The following is a 17,888-nucleotide window of genomic DNA, read 5'->3' as shown; positions in this document are numbered from 1 at the left end:
CTGGCATACTCCGTGCAGTTGCCATCGCTGTAGTCTTTTTCACTGTAGGGTTCGATCATTTTCTTCCTCCTCCCACACACACGGCTGCAGCAGCGTTAACACTCGTTTGGGCATCGTGCTGGTATTGATGCGCTCATGTCATTGGTCTCAGTCGGCGATGTACGTTACTGGAATTGTCAAAGCCAACCGATGTTACGTGGTCTGCTTCCAGAGAAGTGATTCTGTTGATTTATCTAGCAGATGGTCTTAAATACCGGTGACAGACTACGTCCGGGGTAGAACCTGCGAGAGCGTGAACGAAGCTTGTTTGACTCTGCCATAAGCATTTCATGCTTAATAGGATGAGAGCACAAAAGTAAGAACAGAAATTAATTGCGTTATTAGCAACTAGGGGCGCTTCGGTTGATACAATGAGAATGTCCATGTTTGCGGCACTTGGCATAATCGAGCATTTTCAATGGAACTGCTTCAACCACAGTGGCGTTGAGGTCAAACCGAGGTCAGACTCAATTGTGCTGAGGTCAAACTGAGCGAACGATGGAGAGAGAAAGACAGACGCACAAAAGAACGAGCGTGGACCTCCAACTTTATATCAAAAGGGCAGACAAGGCGAACTTGTATCACTTTCGGAACATATCGCTCGAGGAACAATTTCTTCGTCCCTAACCGTCGCATTTTGAATTGAGGATTTATGGAAGAATAAAACCGCACAGCCATGAAAAAAACAGCTTACAAAAGCATTTACGTCTGCGAAAAACTAATATAAGAAAACTGCTGTACACTAGGTGCAGTTGTTCCACATCGCGCCTAAAAACTGCTGCCGTCAGCCGCTTGGGTCGCAATAAACGTGATACCACATTCTGAATGACTGGAGGCAGCGCGTTTGGCGCATAGCACTCCATGCCTGTATAGGTGCTCTCGACTAATCCCATTTAGCTGGCGCAAGCCACATGTGACCTCTGCATAGCGGAGAAGCCCAAGCCTATAAGTGCAGTCAGATGACATGGGAAAGCACCACGGGTCCGCCTAAAAAATGCTTGCATCTCTCGCTAGGCTGTGTGTTACGGCGCAGCGATCGGCACGGCAAACTTCACGGCAGGTTGCCTGTGGACCGGCCTTAACTTCTAGAAAAGAGCGAAAACGTATCACCCAAGGACATTATCTTGGCTTACGCACATGAAAGCCGTATCAAACCACACATGTGTCCCTTTGCTACATATCAAGGCAACAGGGCAATCCGAGTTCCGGCAAACACATGAGAAACAAACCAAATTTCAGAGCTTACGCAGGTGAAAAGCGTACGAACCTCGAGTAAAAACAACGCAACAGTTGTGCAGCGACTCAAAAAGGATATGCAGTCATGAAAACAACTACGTGTCAGCTTTCGCTAGTGACCCATTTTTACTTGTCGTTTTTAATTGTACTGTTGGTGGGTTTTAACTTCTGACTTTGTTGTTTCTTGTTTAGTTTAAGCCCCGACGTTTCTCTTTTCTTGACAGCAAGTAAATGCGTAGTCGGCTGATATCTTGAATTCTGAAGCGCCGTTTTTTGTTCTGAGGCAGACAGCGAGCCAAGCCCAGCAATCTACAAAAAGCGCGAAGCGGCAAAGATGTGGTTCTGTTAAACATTGGATGCAGATGACTGGCGCGAAACGTGAAGATGCGCTCTTGCGATGTTGACTCTAAAAGCGGGCGTTTTAGGCTTGTCATGTTACGGAGCTAAAGCGGAGCGTTGCCACTGCGAGCCGGTTCTTCATCGGGATCGTCGAAAGTGAGACCTGTTTCAGCTGCGCCTGCTTCAATTAACCGGCGTGCCCCTGCCCGTGTTTCTTTTTTGTTTTCTCGCCTTTTAATTCGCTTTTCTTCGGAATTTAATTAGATGAGTACGCAGTGCGTACTCGTTCAGGGAGCCGTCCCGTACCCTCCGGCAGTGTTTTTAGTGTGACAGCACTTCTAGCCGCTCTCCCCAGGTTTCAGCGGTGTGTGTCCGTGTAACTGGCTCGCTGGGTCAGTGGACACCTCAATCGCGCTGCGAGTAGGCGGTGACGTCCACCTATACTAATTGAGGCAGTTATGCGCCTTTTTTCCCCTCAAAACCAGCGGTAGGTTTAAACTCCGTTGATTATGAGCAAAGAAAAGGCGCATAACTGGCTCCCTTTGTCAATGGACACCTCAATCGCGCTTTGAGGTAAGTGGCGGTGGTGTCCACTTGCTAAAAACCGTGCTTTCTCACAACATTTCTTGCATAGCAATGCAGCCATTTTTTTTTCTTTGTAGCGGGAGCTACACTAGGCTACCAGTGAAGCATTTCGCGGTACAGGCGAGACTCCAGTTGTGCGCATGCGCTACTATGGTACATGCGGGAGACAACGTTACTAGACCCTATCTAGTAACGTTGGCGGGAGGAAAGTTGTGCGCATGCGCCGTTACCATGGCAACCGGAGAGGAGGAGTGGGTTAACATTTGAAAACGCTAGTGTGTCTGCTGCTGTGAAACGTGGCCGCTAAGATAGGGTTATCGAGCGCGTAATTGTTACGCAGTGACGAGCAGCTGAGCGCGTTAGGCCCATTTGCGGTTGGGGGCGAATGAAAGGGAACACGAAGGGTGGCGCTGCATTCCGCAGTCGCGCAACTTTTGAAGCTCGCCATTTGCCGGAGTAAGGAAACAGCTGCGAGACACACAGCGGAAGTCGCATTTGCCTTCCATATAGTGTGGAGGTATGCGGATAGCCGACGCGGCGCACTCTTGAGCGGCGAGGCACAAAACTGCTATTGCATTTAGTGAGGTATTTAGTGGCATGCACTTTTAGTGACATGTAGCTTTTTATGGCTTCTGCCTGTAGTTTATTCAATATCACGTGATCATCTGGGCCTCCGGATGGCTTCGGTGAGGCTTCGGGACATTCTTCTAGAATATTTACTTTCTTTAACAGTTAAAAACTGCGAATGTTTGCTATCGTTTTTAAGCTGTCCAAAGCTCACAGTCGCAGCATATCCGCTGCCTGTAAGCCGACCTCGGAGCACATCAAAATACATCGTTGCTTCGCAGATTTAATCTTGCAAAGACACTTCAGGGTGGCATTTCTGGCCTGATTTAACGGCGAAAGCAATCCGAGCGTTGCCGTCTACGGGTTCGGGTGTATTGAACCGGTATATATCGAATAATTGAATGTATCGAACAGTCCATCCTCTTGAATACCCCATGCAAAAGTATAGCACTTGTTCGCATTTATCGAAGAAGTCCTTTCACCGAAACATTCGGTATGAAACATTCGGTATATCGAATGGCGACAAGTAAGAGGGGCCTTTGTCCTGCTGGGACCTTGGTCAGTGCTGATTATGATGGTGACAGTGGAGTGGGTTTGGTGGTGGCGGGGATGATGATGATTTGTTTTCTTTCGTTGGGCAGTAAGTGAAGGCGCCGCGCTTGGGATCTTACAGCGCGAGAGTTCGAACCTTCTCATATGCAAGTTTCTCTTCTTTTTGCTTCTGGTCTTACGCTCTTGTTCCCACAAACGTTGCTACCGGCTAACCCCGAACAATAACATCATGCATGTACATGTACGTCCAAGCAGTTACGGTTGACCCTCCTGTCACTTGATAATTTTACATTGTGGAAATTGTAATCATTGATACATTCGCCCAGTGGCGTTCAGTACTAGGGTTCTGTCAATAGGTGGCGTTTTTATCTGTTTATTTTTGTTATTTTGTTTTATTGGTGAAGATTATGTGCCGCTATGGACAGGTCGAAGTATAGTACAAGGAGGGGAGGCTTTATTAAAATGCGTCGCTGCCCACACACGAGGCATGGGCTAGAAGCTCACTTCTTCTTTTTCGTCTTTGTAGCTTTCCTGCAGACGGATGATCCCTTTAATGCCCTTTCACGCTTTCCATATACGTGTACGCACGGTTTCTCGTAATACTGTTCCGCTTAACTAATACCACGACTATATATAGATATCGGTGACATGAAGGACCGCGCGTGGTTCCCGTGAGTGGCTGGTTTTATGTGGCGACAACGTGCCCTGCCTGCAAATGCTAGGATGAAAGCAGTTTAGCCGTGTTCATTCTGGCGTCACTGCTTCCGCCGCAGAGTTTATTGGCGTCTCGCAGCTATAAGTAGCGTGCGTGCAGCAGAGGCCGTTGCACCTTGCCTTCTTCGCTACTTCTTTCGGGTCGCGAAAGCTGCTATAGGTCTTTCCCTGATGTTAGTTTAAGGCTGTACTGATGGAGCCGCCATCCTAAGGGCCGACGGCTTGGCAGTCGACAGTGCAGCGCCCCCGTCACGCTCTTCCGAAGAAGCAGGCACGACGGGACACGCGGCATCTATTAAGCAAGACCCCGGTCACCTGGCTGTTCAGAACGACCTCTGTCATCATCGTACACGGGTAATGCAAATATATGACTTAATAACACGGCGTGCGACCAATGCTTCCAATCTTCTCTGGCAACGTCAAGACAAGCCACTTAGTCATATATTCGCTTCCCCGAGGATCACTAGCCTAGCATGCTAGGTTCAAGGCGTGCGAAAGGGAAAAAAAGTCATTTAGCTTAACCAGGCAGTTCTAAAATCGCCCACCGTCCAGGGCGTGTCAGAATACCAGTATAACGCACAACAGATGGTGACGGATGGAACGTATACAGATACACATTTGGAGGTGGGTACGGGTTACTGATGTGTGAAGGGCTGGGGTTGCCAAACCAGCAAACTGTTCACAAAGAAAAGAAATTCAGTATAAATAATATTTCACACTACGCGAACTCAGATTTCGATTAATTTTAACGAGATAGCGTTAAGGGCCTCGTGTCGCAGAAAAGCTGGCGTCGGCGGCGGCGTCGTTGGCCGTGAGCCAAAAATGGATGAAAAATCCCTAGAGAAGTAACCTAGGTGGCAGGTGGCCCACCTAGGTCAGGTGACCTTGTAACGTCATCACGTACTGCCCACCGGACTGTGAGGAAACTGCACACTGGGGTAGGCGGCAGCTCAAATAACGATTGGTCGCGAGAGGTTGCTCGGAAGGAGCAAATGGGTCACACAAGCCCCACCGGTGGCAGCACCTGCCATCGCAAGGCAGTGGCGCATCGCTTCACCGCTGCACCAATGCGCCAGGATTGGCGTGAGGACTCCCAGGGATCTATCAATGTAAAGTAGAGAATGGCCAATTCCGCACATGTGGACATTAAGCCTTTAGCGCTATCGCGTCATACATACCCTTAAAGGGCGCTTAAGTGCCAGCTTCATTTTTTTTATTTTGCGCATTGCATGGGAAGGAGGTGCAGCGAACAGTTTTCGTTTGAAAATTGGGTGTTACAGTTCCTTTAAATTATCGAACGCTGGCCTGCTGTAGAAAATAAACGTATGATGCGGTCGTTTGTTTTTTCTCACGTCACATAGAGGATAACAGGTACGCATTAACGTAACAGTTATTGCCTTTGGTCGGGTTGGGAAAACGGAGGCAAACACAAGGAAGTGGAGAAGGAGGTGGATAAATGACGCCGGTACGCGCACACAACACTCAAACCTGGAATGCGTGGCGGCGGCTGCACCTCCCGCAGTTTGTTAGGTCCACCAGGCTGTTTTTAACCGGCGTCGTTCATCCAACTTCCTTTTGCATTCATAGTGGTCGCGCACGGACTGCTGCAGCAAACACTTCGTTCCGCCTCCTTGTATCGCTCGACCATATTGTCTAGCGCGCTCTCCTGGCGAAGGTGTTTGGAGCACCCTTGGCTCGTCTGCGTGCCGTTGTTCACCATGAAACAGGTTCCGCGCCTTTTCATCTTTACTCGCATTTTACATAAAGGGGGATCCAGGTCTCTCCCCTGGATTTACCATTGGCTGTTGGTACTGGGAAGGGAAACAGCGTGGAAGAAGCACTCCTTGGCTAACTACGTCAAAAGCTGTTCCAAAGCCGTTGCCATTTGTGTTTTGTATACTCCCGCCGCACGGGCACCGCAAAGGCCTTTGAGAATCAGGTCCTTGTATCCAAAGGCGTAAGGACTGCAGCTACATGGCACAAATGTTGCATATTTGCCGCTAAGAGCTTTGGAGGCGAGGGCGCCCGTTCGAGGCCTTTGGAGCCCAAATGCACAGCCTTCGAGAACTTGTGATCGCAGTGCGGTCCAACGTCAAAAAGACAGAAGCAAAGAAAAAATATATGGCGCTAACAGTGTTTGAAAACGCCTTTAAAAAATACGAAAGGTTTGTCTGGTATTGCTTTTTGGATGGCTGTTTATATTTGATGCCCAGATTTCTCGACAGCAAAATTGTTGCAGCAACACGGAGCGCCCCTGCTGGTCATGGGAATACCCAAAACCTGCTGCTATTGATGAGAGTTGCTATAGCAGTTCTTTTAGAGAAGCAATGGGAACAAAAAAAAATCTTGCTGAGCTCAACGAACGAATAGAATACACCACTCAATTTTAAAACACTCACATCAGCCACCTCATGCGCAGCAGCGGCTGCTAGGCCTCAACGATTGTTTCACCTCTGGGCTGCATCCTGTAGCTGCGTCGCTGCTTCATTCAGCTTCAGCGAAAAGAGGTGCCTATGCTCGAAAGGCCCACGAGGAATGCCGTCTGATAGGGGCATTAGTTCGAGCGTCTCTTTGCAACCCTAAGGAACCTCATCGCCTCTTTATAATTTTCCGCGGTGGCCCAAGGACTTAAAGCACGTCCAGCTCTCGTGTGCATGGGTGCGATACCGGCCGCGGCGGCAGCATTTCGGAAGAGGTGCGGTGCGCAAACCACCCTTGTGCGGACATCTGGCAGCGCGTTGAAGAACGGAGACGTATTGAAGTTAACCCCAGCACAACTCACTACGGTGCGCCTTGCAGGCCACGTATAGCACATGAATAGTTTCGGTGTAATCAGCTGGGAAGAGAATTGCACTCTGCGCACGCGCGATGCGAATATTGCATGGGATACCCTGATAACAAGCTTTCATTCTGGGATGGAACTCAGCTTCGCCCATATCCTGTCAAAAAAGTGATAGCGTTTTAACATAGCTAAACCGAGTAGACGTGCGAAAGCATGTGTTTAGCCTGGTTGTCTCATTGTTTTGCTTTGCTGGGTCGCCGGCACAACCCGACCGCGGCGGCCGCATTTCGACGGAGGCGAAACGCTAAGGCGCCCGTGTGCTCTGCGATGTCAGTGCACGGTAAAGATCCCCAGGTCCCTAGGCTGGGTAAAGGTACAGGTCCTAAAGATCCCCCGGAGCCCTCCACTACGGCACCTCTTTCTTCCTTTCTTCTTTCACTCCCCCTTTATCCCTTCCCTTGAGGCGCGGTTAATGGTGGTGGTGAAAATCCTTTATTTAATGAAAGAGGTGAGGCTCTTTAAAGAGCCCCGCAATGGGTGGAGTCCTTATTCCGGGACCCCATTGGTCGAAGCCGCCAGCTTAGTCCTCTTGACCAAAGCCTTTTGGGACTGAAGGTCCGAACAGCCAAGCAGGGCCGCCTCCCTTTCCTCTCTGGTAGGGTTTGGGGTGGGGGGAGAGAGCTGAGTTGCGCTGGCAAGCTCAAACCATGTGGTAGGTGTCAGCCACCTCCCCACAGTGTTTGCACCTGCCAGTGAACGCGGGTTAAGGTGTCCGCCGATGTGTGAGACAGATGCTACGCCATTTCATTTACCTAAAAAAAAAAACAACTTTCACTTTTTCGCCGGCACATCTGGCGACGATATTAGACTCAGGTCTGATTGAGGTTAAGCTTATCTGACCTGTTCGCGCCGCAAATGGAAGTTGATGAAGACGACGATATATATATATTATAATTGGTTTTGGGGGGAAAGGAAATGGCGCAGTATCTGTCTCATATATCGTTGGACACCTGAACCGCGCCGTAAGGGAAGGGATAAAGGAGGGAGTGAAAGAAGAAAGGAAGAGAGAGGTGCCGTAGTGGAGGGCTCCGGAATAATTTCGACCACCTGGGGATCTTTAACGTGCACTGACATCGCACAGCACACGGGCGCCTTAGCGTTTTTCCTCCATAAAAACGCAGCCGCCGCGGTCGGGTTCGAACCCGGGAACTCCGGATCAGTAGTCGAGCGCCCTAACCACTGAGCCACCGCGGCGGGTAAGACGACGATGTGCAACACACAGCGCGGGAGTGTGTTGCAGTTTAACACGAGGCCTGATCGCCTGCGGCGATAGCATGATGCCCTCGTGCAGTGGCCAGCGAAGCTGATCTGTTCGCGCCGCCGCAGGTTCCAAACTCAGTCGCGGCAATATTTCTTTTATTACTGCATGGGCTGTTGCTCTGCTAGGTTTTGCCAAGGTCACCTTCAAGGCCAAACTTCACACAAACTCGGTGAGCCGTTTGGACCTCGCGGCGTAGTTGCTTTCGCACCAAAATCACCGCTGGAAATAGCCTATACTGCAGCGCCCCAGCTTCTCCGTACTTGCCATGAAGATGTGGTTAAGCACGTCAGGCAGCTGTCCTGGCAGCACCGGACTTGGCACTTCATTAAAGATGTCCTCCTTCTTTCTCTGGGTCAACTAAGATCGCTGTTTCAAGGATCATTTTATTTTATTACAGCGAGAGCTGTTATACTTACATTTTTATCTCTCAGCAGAAGGACTTCAGGCTCGGCATTGCACTTGGCTTCAGGGCTTCACCTGACCGTAATACTACAGCCGGCACCAGCTGCTAGAGCTCGCAGTCGGTGGTTTCGTCTTTACCTTGCTTACTCTGGAAAATGCCGATAAAAGACTTCGACTAATTGTTACCTTGCTAAAACCCATTTTGCCACTGCTCGCTTCGAAATGGGCGCAGGATTTGTATACGTTTTTGCTTTCTTTAGAATGACATGAGGGTAAAAAAGTCGTCTCTGCTATTTTGCTGAGCGCATCGCGGGTCGGGTCCGCATTACCAATGCAGTGACTTTTGGGCGTCCGCTTTCGCTGAATTTAAAACAAGGCTTAGCCAGATATTTTTTTTTTTTCGCTTACAATCAAACAGGTCTCGGACGACCCACGTTGTAGCCAACGTTGTTTGATATTGAATCAAGTGAAACAATAGAGCCACTGGACCTCTTTCCGAGTGACCTTGACGTACTGGGTCCGCTGGGTGCCCCCTTCCATGCGGCCTCTGCGCGTAGCATCCCGAGGAATACGCGACTATGTTTTCCCAATCTTCCTAAGGGCGCGCCCAGCCCGCTCGCGTAGCGTAACGAAGCGGCGGCCGAAAGACGCCAGTTTCGAAGAACAAACGCTGCGCAAACAGAGCCGGTCGCGCGGACGGAGCACGAAACGGCGCTGCGTTGCCGCAGTTTGGGTTCAACGGCCGCCACAAACATAAACAAGCGCATGCGCCCCTTCCTCTACGGCGCCGCCGCTACGCTCGCCACATCCCTAGTACCGTGCAGTGTTACGGAGGCTGGAGCTAGCGGCACCCAAGTAGCAGCCGGATGTGTGAAAGTAATCCAAGCATCGGAAAATACCATGACCGGCCTGCACCGCGGTTGTCATATTGTTGATTATCGAGATGGGTCAGCGCCCCTATGCACATGCCAACGACGACCTTTTTTTTCACATCTGAGCAGGTTTGTGAATTCAGCCTTTGATTCGGTTCCCCAGCGGATTCCCCAGCGCTGCACAGATTTAGCGCGACATACCGAGAGCATGCTTCCTTGATGGTTGTTTTCCTCGTGGTTGTTGTTGTTGTTGCTTCTCGTCATTGTCGCGGCTGGCGAGCGAGAAAACGCATTCCAACGCTCAGGTCAACGAATCCTCTGGCGCTGCTGCTGTACCGACGCACGAAGCCATTTCTAGTGTCTAACGTTAGAACGCGCAGTGGTCGCATGTAATAGTGGCTCCAGTTCTATGAACGTGAAGTCGTTTTGCATTTTGTCGCTGCTGCTGCTGGTCGTGATTTACCTATGTGTAGAGGTGAAGTACGAACGGAACGCGTCGGTGCAGCCAGAGAGCTGCGAATAGCAAAATCTCTACGAGTGATCAGTCCATTGCAGAAAGTGCAGCGGGAGCTTGGTGAGGTTGTAGGAATAGTTACGTGGGAGCAGTAGAGCTCACAGTAAAAATGCAAGTATCTCAAGTAAATGCGTCTTCATTTTAAGCACCGTATGCTGAGCGCCGAGTTTGCTAATAAGAATGCACGACTGCACGTCGTGAAAGACAGATGAGGCTAGGCTGCATAGGCCACGCTTTCGCGGTTGCGTGGCGAGAGTGCTTCTTTCAAGATCACTTGCGGCCTCGATCCAAATGGTTGCTAGCGGTGGCAGGCCGCGTTCTGGCCGGCAGATGTGAGGGCACGCCTATAGGAACCGAGCGCTTGCCCTTGTGTCTTGGTCTGTCGAGCGGCTGGCTGGGAAGCAGTTATGCCGCCCGTGCGTCAAAACAGTTGGGACATGACGTTTCGGCTTCTCGTTGCAGTACAAGATACGCAACCGGAGCCTGCTGCTGAAGACCGGCATCGTGCTGGGATGCGTCATCCTGCTGTTCTTCTTGCAGAGCTTTCCCAACTTGCACCTCAGCCTGGGTGAGAGACGACGTTCAGTGACGCCTGGCTCATGGAGCGTGAAGTCAACTCCTGAACACTATTCTCATCATCATCATCATCATTTATGGAACTCTTAATAACATAAGGATAAGCGGAGGGGGGTCATCATGGAAAATACGTAGAACATGCGGACAAAAATGTTGCAACCAGAAAGAGCAAAACGTTTAAAAAGTTGCAGTCAGAGAAAGAAAAGAGCGTTATTCTGCGTCACTGAATGCTATGACTGCCTGCGTAACACTCGGTGTTTTTCTGACCCAAGGCTTTCAGCGTACGCCTGGCCGCCGGGTCTGCGCTTATTACGGCGGCTACCCGGGCACACACTTCGCATTCTTTGGCACTGCCCGCGCATTTCTCAACTGTCCGCAACTCTTTCCTGTCTTCTCTTCATTTCCATTTGTCTACATTCTCTCGAGGAATAACTGACGGATTCGTCGGCCTCCGCAACCACCATGCGCACCCTGGTGCGTCTCGTTTCTGAACCGGGGCCTGTTTCTGAACTGGGGCCGGTGATATATCCCTCGTGTACAGCCTCGGACTTGGGCCCTCTGAATAAGCGTTTTACTCTCTCACAACCCAAGTGTGGCACCCAATTAACTAGAAATGGACAAAGAAGAGGTCAGCTTTTGACCCTTTCCTTGGCACTAAACCAGAGTGGGCACTCAGCCAGCCTTTGAAACAAAGAGGACCCCGCAAAACGTTGCGTGTTATACGTCTCGTGAGGAAAACAGCTGCGAAAACAACGCGGCCGGACGTATGCACTTGAGTGTAGCGTGTCCATTGTTAGAGGCCTTTCTTTCAGCCCAGAACAGTTGCCGCTACAGAGCACTTGCGCAGCGGTAGCATTTGTAGCGTTGCGCTGACCAATAAGGAGAGAGGCAGGGTGAGAGAGAACGAGTTACCTCACTGCCATTGCTTGCCCTCCGAACACGTGCAGGAAACGCAATAGCAATCGAGGCATCTACAGCCTTACCAGAATGTAGGCGTGTGGAGAAAACATAGTAATAGTAAAATAGTCATAGTGAAACGCGGAGCACATGCTCCGCATTTCACTATGGGACTGACTGCCTCGCTTCGGTTGAGTTTGGTTGAGTTTGGTTTTTGTTGTTGTTAGAAATAGCCAATAGTTCGGCATTTCGTGGCTTCGTTGTCGCTTTTCCGGCAGCGATAGATGCATATATTGCTACGGTATTTGGATTCAAAGTTTAACATTTTTTGCTTCCACTCCGGTTCAAACGCGGGGCTCTCTGATGACGAAATACCCGAAAAGTGACTTACTCTAACGTAAACCTGGACTCCGTGATTGCTGGCGCAGAGCGGTGCATCCTAGCGCAGCCGAAATTAACACTGCCGTCGGCTGCTGGACTTTGAAGGCCTCTATCAGTTTTCGCTATACCGTCGCTTCGTTTACGCTTGCACCAACGTTACGATAAATACCGTTCCCGATCCCGACAACGAAGTTCTTGCAAAGAACTGCTGCCTGCACTTCAGCAACCTCAACCCCACTCAGCGTGCGATGCTTCTGAGGGCTGAGGCGGCGGGTATGGCAGGACAGTCCGAGCGCCGAGGAGTCGGCAGCGTAGGCAGCAAGCCAAGCTACCGGTGCGGCAGCTGTTACAGCCAAGTCGCCGTCACGACGGTTGAGTAGAGATCGGTACGTACGGGCGTATTTAAATCCTGTAATGATAGTCCTCGTAAGGTTGATAATGCAGCTAAGCGACCTGGTTCGCTGACGAAGCGAACATGCCGAGTGGTGCCTTTGCTAACTTGGAGGCTCGTGCAACATTAGCTAGCCAAACAGGTGTGTTCCTCGTGGCAGGTGGGTCCCATGGCATGGACTTCGTCTGAGGAGCACTTAGAGGGGCGATTGGAGGTCGTCTGCTGGTCCGCATTCGTAAATCTAGGCGCATCGAAAACGAAACCACGCGGGCATGCAAAGTGCATAGTCGCGAAGCGCCAGAACATCCTGAAACTCAGCTGACCGCCATGTTGCGCCGCCATGTATGTTTTCCTAGGCTTCGAACATTGAGGTTATCTTTTTTTACTTCTTCCTCATGTAATTAAAATGCACTAGCGGTTTCTAAACAAAACTTAAATACAGTCGAACCTCGTTATAACAAAACGGTTTATAGCGAAATGATGGATATAACGAAAGAGCTACGATTTCCCTTGAAAGCACGGTCAACTAAGTAATCGTCGAGCTTCTTCAACTTCGTTATAAAGGCGTTCAACTTACTTCAATATCCAAACATGCAACCTGCATGCACGTTTGTCAGTCTGAGAGATCCGTAAGGCCACTTCGGGTATTCCGTCATCGTGCTTGTTCTTGTGAGATTGGCCTGTGGAGTCGATACCTCTATTTTAGTTATCGTTCATTTTTACCTTACAAGAGCTTTGTTTTCAAAAAAGTAAGCGTGTTCTTTTCGTGGTTACGAGCTGGTATTCGGTCGATGCAAGGCCGCTTCAATTTCTCCTCAGCGCTCCTTTAAAGTCCCGAAGCGACTCAGGCTATGAGGGACGCCGTAGTGGAGCGCTCCGGATAATTTCGACCATCTGGGCTTCTTTAACCTGCGCTGACATCGCACAAGTACACAGGTCTCTAGCATTTTGCCTCCATAGAAATGCGGCCGCCGTGCCGCTTTCGGTCAGCAGCCGAGCGCCATAACCAATGAGCCACCTCGGCGGCTCGCTCGCTTCCGTAATCCTAAGTTAACCATCGTGATACTCACGCACAGGCATACCACGAAACGCTTTTGAAAGTTCTTAGAACTCGTTTTCCAGCCGCTAGTCTGAAAAAGAGAGAAGAGCAGTTAGAACCATGGCGTATATTATTCAGTTCGCTAGCGATGGCTTTCACACGTTTCCTCACGTTCGTTATTGGTATGGACATGACCCAATATTTTTCAGCCTCTTACATATGCTGTGCTGTATTTCGAAAAACAAAGAAAAAAATGTCGACCGCTGTTGAAAAACATGCTATTGTTCAGGTATTCCGCGTGCTCCGTCATTTGTGCGCGGCGCGCTACGAGAGACGTCAGCTCGTAGCTGCATGCTGTGCGATTAGGTGCATTGTCAGTTCATAGTAGCTTGATGACGTCAAAATTAGCCTGCAGGCGCGTCCGGTATGGCAGCCATATGGCGAATTGTGTGTGCGCACGGCGGATGCTCTGCATGCGCTTGGGAACAATTAAGCCCTCGATCAGGTCGGACGTCTGAATAAACTCTTTTTGCTCCCTCTTTGTCGACCAGCGCTTTTTCTCCAGACAGTTTGCTGCAGTGCTCCTGGCGAAACCTCATGAAAAAAAAATTACAAGGGGACACTTAAGATCCGCCTTAAGGGTATGACGCGATAGGCTAATGAATGAATTCTCGTATATGCAGGAGGCTATTCTTTGCTTTACATTCATAGATCCCTGGGAGTCATCCTAACCCTCCTGGCGAAGTGGTGCAGCGGTTAAGCGATGCGCCACTGCCCTGCGATGACAGGTACTCTCCCCACAGTGGTGGGCCTTGCGAGGCCCAGATTGCTCTTCCCGAACGACCAATGATCAATTTAACAGCCACCTGCCACGGTGGGCAGTTTGTGATGACGCCGCATGATCACGTGACCTAGGCGGCCCACCTGCCTCATAGGTTGCTCTCTGGGCACCGCCTGCCAGAGTCATGCTCGTGATTTTTCGCTCACAGCACCGACGCCGACAGCACCACACAGGATTTTGTGGACAGCTGGGCCTTTAACGCTCTCGCGTTGAAAGAAAACTCGCGCTAGCCCTACTGCAAGAAGATTCGCCGGACGTCGACAGCAGTGCTTGACGTTTACTTTACGAACAAATCGTAACGAGACAGCAAATGCTCTAGATTGGTAACAGCGGCATGTCTGCGTTCCGTACGCCCAACCTGCAGATATAGATTTTGTTGGTCACTCCAGTTCAACGGGTCATGAAAGGGGATGTGGGCAATTTTTTTTAGATCTTTACTCGCCTACATTCAAGGCCATATACAAATTGCATTCCGTACCATAGTATGTCCGGCTCAAGCCTATAGAGGCCGTACCTCTTGGTTTTATTCTATTCGTATTCTTTTCGAATGTAGCCACGTTTCCGTAAAAGTAATCTTCTAGAAACATAAAGCAGCGGTGACTTCCTTGAGAGGACCTATTTGCTCCGGCACTGAACTTTCATTACCTGGACTGTGTGGTCCAAAATAAACAAGGACTAGAAACACGTACATCATGACAGAGCGCCGGCTACCAGCTATCTTTAATCATTCAGGCATTGCAAATTTAGGTAACAACACGCAAGCAGCCTTACGTATATCAAACTTTCTGCTGCAAGCGCGCAGTCTAAGTGTAACATTTTTTTGTTTTTTATTCAAAACCATGCATGCACCCGGGATCAACCATGCGCACAAAGATATGCCGGAGCCATATAACCTAACAAGTGGGAGCGAAACCAAAAAGGCGTCTAAAGGTGTCTGGGCGATGCGACTTCACACTGACGACTCTGTAAAAGGGCATAGAATACTCCACCCAATTTTCGTCTTCGGTAAAAAAAAATCAATTTTGGGGCTATTTCTGGGCAAGTTGATGTTTGTCCGGCAGCGAAAGATGCATTTAAAGATTGAACACTTTTTCCCGGCCACTCGATTCAAGCTCGTGACGTCAGTACCTAAGAACGACTCCGTGATCCCCGTTTGCAAGTGTCTGGCGGTCTAACCTATCCTCAGGGATCCGGAAAATACACAAAAATGTCACTAGATTTAGGTAATTAGGCCGAATGCGGATATGCGCGCTAGCATGACGTAAATTGTCGGTTGGAGCTACGACCTACTAGGTGGGCGACCCCAACATTTTTTTTCTGTTTAACTATTGTGCAAGCATCGTTCGAATCACGTCTTCCTCCTAACCGCTGCTGCTCGCTCCGCTTAGCTTGATGCGCTTAGGGACAGTGCCGCCTAATTAGCGCCCCAGGTTCTCCCCTGGTTACCACCGGCTACACCTTGGTAAGTAAGCCACCCGGTGGGCAGGTGAGCAGTGGCACAAGGCAGGTGCTATGGCAGGCGTTGCCATCGGTAGTACTTGGGTCGCTTTGCGACGCAGATTTCTCTTCCCGAGCAGCCTGTCACATAACCGGCTTCAGACAAACAGACAACGCCCAAATGCGGGGAATGGCCACTGTGAGTGCTAGAGCACTAAAAGAAATGCCTTGACGTGCAGGATCCGGTTAGCTGACGAAAATGGGCGGTCTTTTTGGTAACACCTGTATTTCGTTTCTTGACCTCTTGTAGCTTATAAGAGCTCCGTTTTCGGCGAAGGTAGGTGCAGGATAATTTGTCAATTTGTCCTAAGCGTCCCTTTAAAAGCTTACACGCCGCCTAGAACATCCCACCGCGTTCCCCGCTCTTTCGTACTCTGACGCAGGCGCCTCAAAGGCGGGAGGAATGCGTCCCGGCATGCGCGGCATGTCTGCGGAGGGCAGGCGCGGGGAGGGCGCCGAGAGAAAGCATGCGCTCGAGTGCGCGCCAGGCTGCGCAGCGGTTGTTAACACGCAGCGCGAACAAAACACAACGCGGGCAGATGGCGACGCCTGCTTCCGAGCTCTCCACGGGGCGTTTGCTTGCTTACTCCGGACTCCAGGCGTCTTCCACGGTGCGCATCCCAACGAACAACCCCTAAGTGTACCGTTAGTGGCACACACGTTTTCTTTTTATTTTTTTCATCTAGCAATATCTTCGATTCGCTAGTCTTATCTTTTTTAAGGAGAGGAGACTGAAGGAGAGTACATAAAGCCAAAAAAGTGGCATACGTTGGGGACCATGTCTTACAGGAGCTGGTTAAAAAGAAAAAGGAAAAAAGCACGTTTTGTCTGCAGCAGAACGAGAGTGACAGACACCAGTGCCTTGTTTCCATAAGGGATTCGGGTCCTGTTGCTAAACACTGGCTGGAAAATATTGCGGAACGCCAGAAAAGAAAAAGAAAGCAGGAAAAGGAAGTCGTCTTTTTTTGCTTGCGGCGGGGAGCGTGTGGAAAGAGAGTAACTACGTGCGGCTGGTGTTTGAGTTGAGCCGCGGCAGCGGCACGGTAAGTTGGGCCGTGCAGTGCTCGGCTGTTCTGCTTCACTGCTAGGCAAGCGAAGATGAAACGAGGCTTTGAAAGCGTGCGATGACGCACGTACGCACAGTTCCCTGCACAGCCGGTCCGAACCCGTCGTTGAACACCAAATTTCCAGGTTAACCTTTTTTCTTTTTTTTTATGGCAACGGTGCGCGAGCCTTTAGGAACGACAGAACTAGAGGTGATATTCCGCAGAATGCTTTAAATATTCCGCTTCAGCACTGTTTCTCGAGCGGAGTTTCGGTTTTGGTTTCCACTCTCTGTGACATCAAGGGACAGTTCGCGAATAATAATAATTGGTTTTTTGGGGAAAGGAAATGGCGCAGTATCTGTCTCATATATCGGGGGACACGTGAACCGCGCCGTAAGGGAAGGGATAAAGGAGGGAGTGAAAGAAGAAAGGAAGAAGAGGTGCCGTAGTGGAGGGCTCCGGAATAATTTCGACCACCTGGGGATCTTTAGCGTGCACTGACATCGCACAGCACACGGGCGCCTTAGCGTTTTTCCTCCATGAAAACGCAGCCGCCGCGGTCGGGTTCGAACCCGTGAACTCCGGATCAGTAGTCGAGCGCCCTAACCACTGAGCCACCGCGGCGGGTAGTGGAGGGCTGCGGAATAATTTCCACTACCTGGGGATATTTAACGTGCACTGACATCCCACAGCACACGGGTGCCTTAGCGTTTTGCCTCCATAAAAATGCAGCAGCCGCGTTCGGGTTCGAGCCCGGGAACTCCGGATCAGTAGCCGAGCGCCTAACCACTGAGCCAACCACTGAGCCACCGCGGTGGGTAATTTCGCTAATTGGAAAATTGTTTTTTTGGGGAAAGGAAATGGCACAGTATCTGTCTCACATATCGGCGGACACCTCAACCGCGCCGTGAGAGAAGAGATAAAGGAGGGAGTGAAAGAAGAAAAGAATAAAGAGGTGCCACCGTGGAGAGTTCCGGAATAATTTCGACCACCTGGGGATCTTTAACGTGCACTGACATCGCACAGCACACGGGCGGCTTAGCGTTTTGCCTCCATAAAAACGCAGCCGCCGCGGTCGGGTTCGAACCCGGGAACTCCGGATCAGTAGCCGAGGGCCTAACCACTGAGCCATCGAGGCGGGTTCGCGAATCACGCCCGTTCACAAAACAGTGGCGGTTTCGCCGTTCCTTCGTCTGCTGCGGCTGCAAATCGCAGAACCGCCGCAAGCCACGCCCGCTGTCTGCAGCCGACGGACGTGACTTGTGGCGTCTCTTTGCACTGGGTCTTTAGAAACCCG

The 17,888-nt window shown here is 50.4% G+C and overlaps 1 protein-coding gene across 2 annotated transcripts in view; it reads left to right on the top strand.

The window, feature by feature from the left end:
- The window catches only part of LOC144128786 (P protein-like), a 261,677-nt gene that overhangs the window by 188,681 nt on the left and 55,108 nt on the right, over positions 1–17,888 (top strand). For both annotated transcript variants that reach the window (XM_077662488.1, XM_077662489.1), the window contains exon 8: positions 10,386–10,491. In XM_077662488.1, coding sequence (XP_077518614.1) covers positions 10,386–10,491 — 106 coding nt within the window. The remainder of the gene's footprint in view (positions 1–10,385; positions 10,492–17,888) is intronic.

The sequence above is a fragment of the Amblyomma americanum genome, chromosome 4 (assembly GCF_052857255.1).
Source record: "Amblyomma americanum isolate KBUSLIRL-KWMA chromosome 4, ASM5285725v1, whole genome shotgun sequence".
Taxonomy (NCBI): Eukaryota; Metazoa; Arthropoda; class Arachnida; order Ixodida; family Ixodidae; genus Amblyomma; species Amblyomma americanum.
This window is presented reverse-complemented; position numbering and strand designations above follow the sequence as displayed.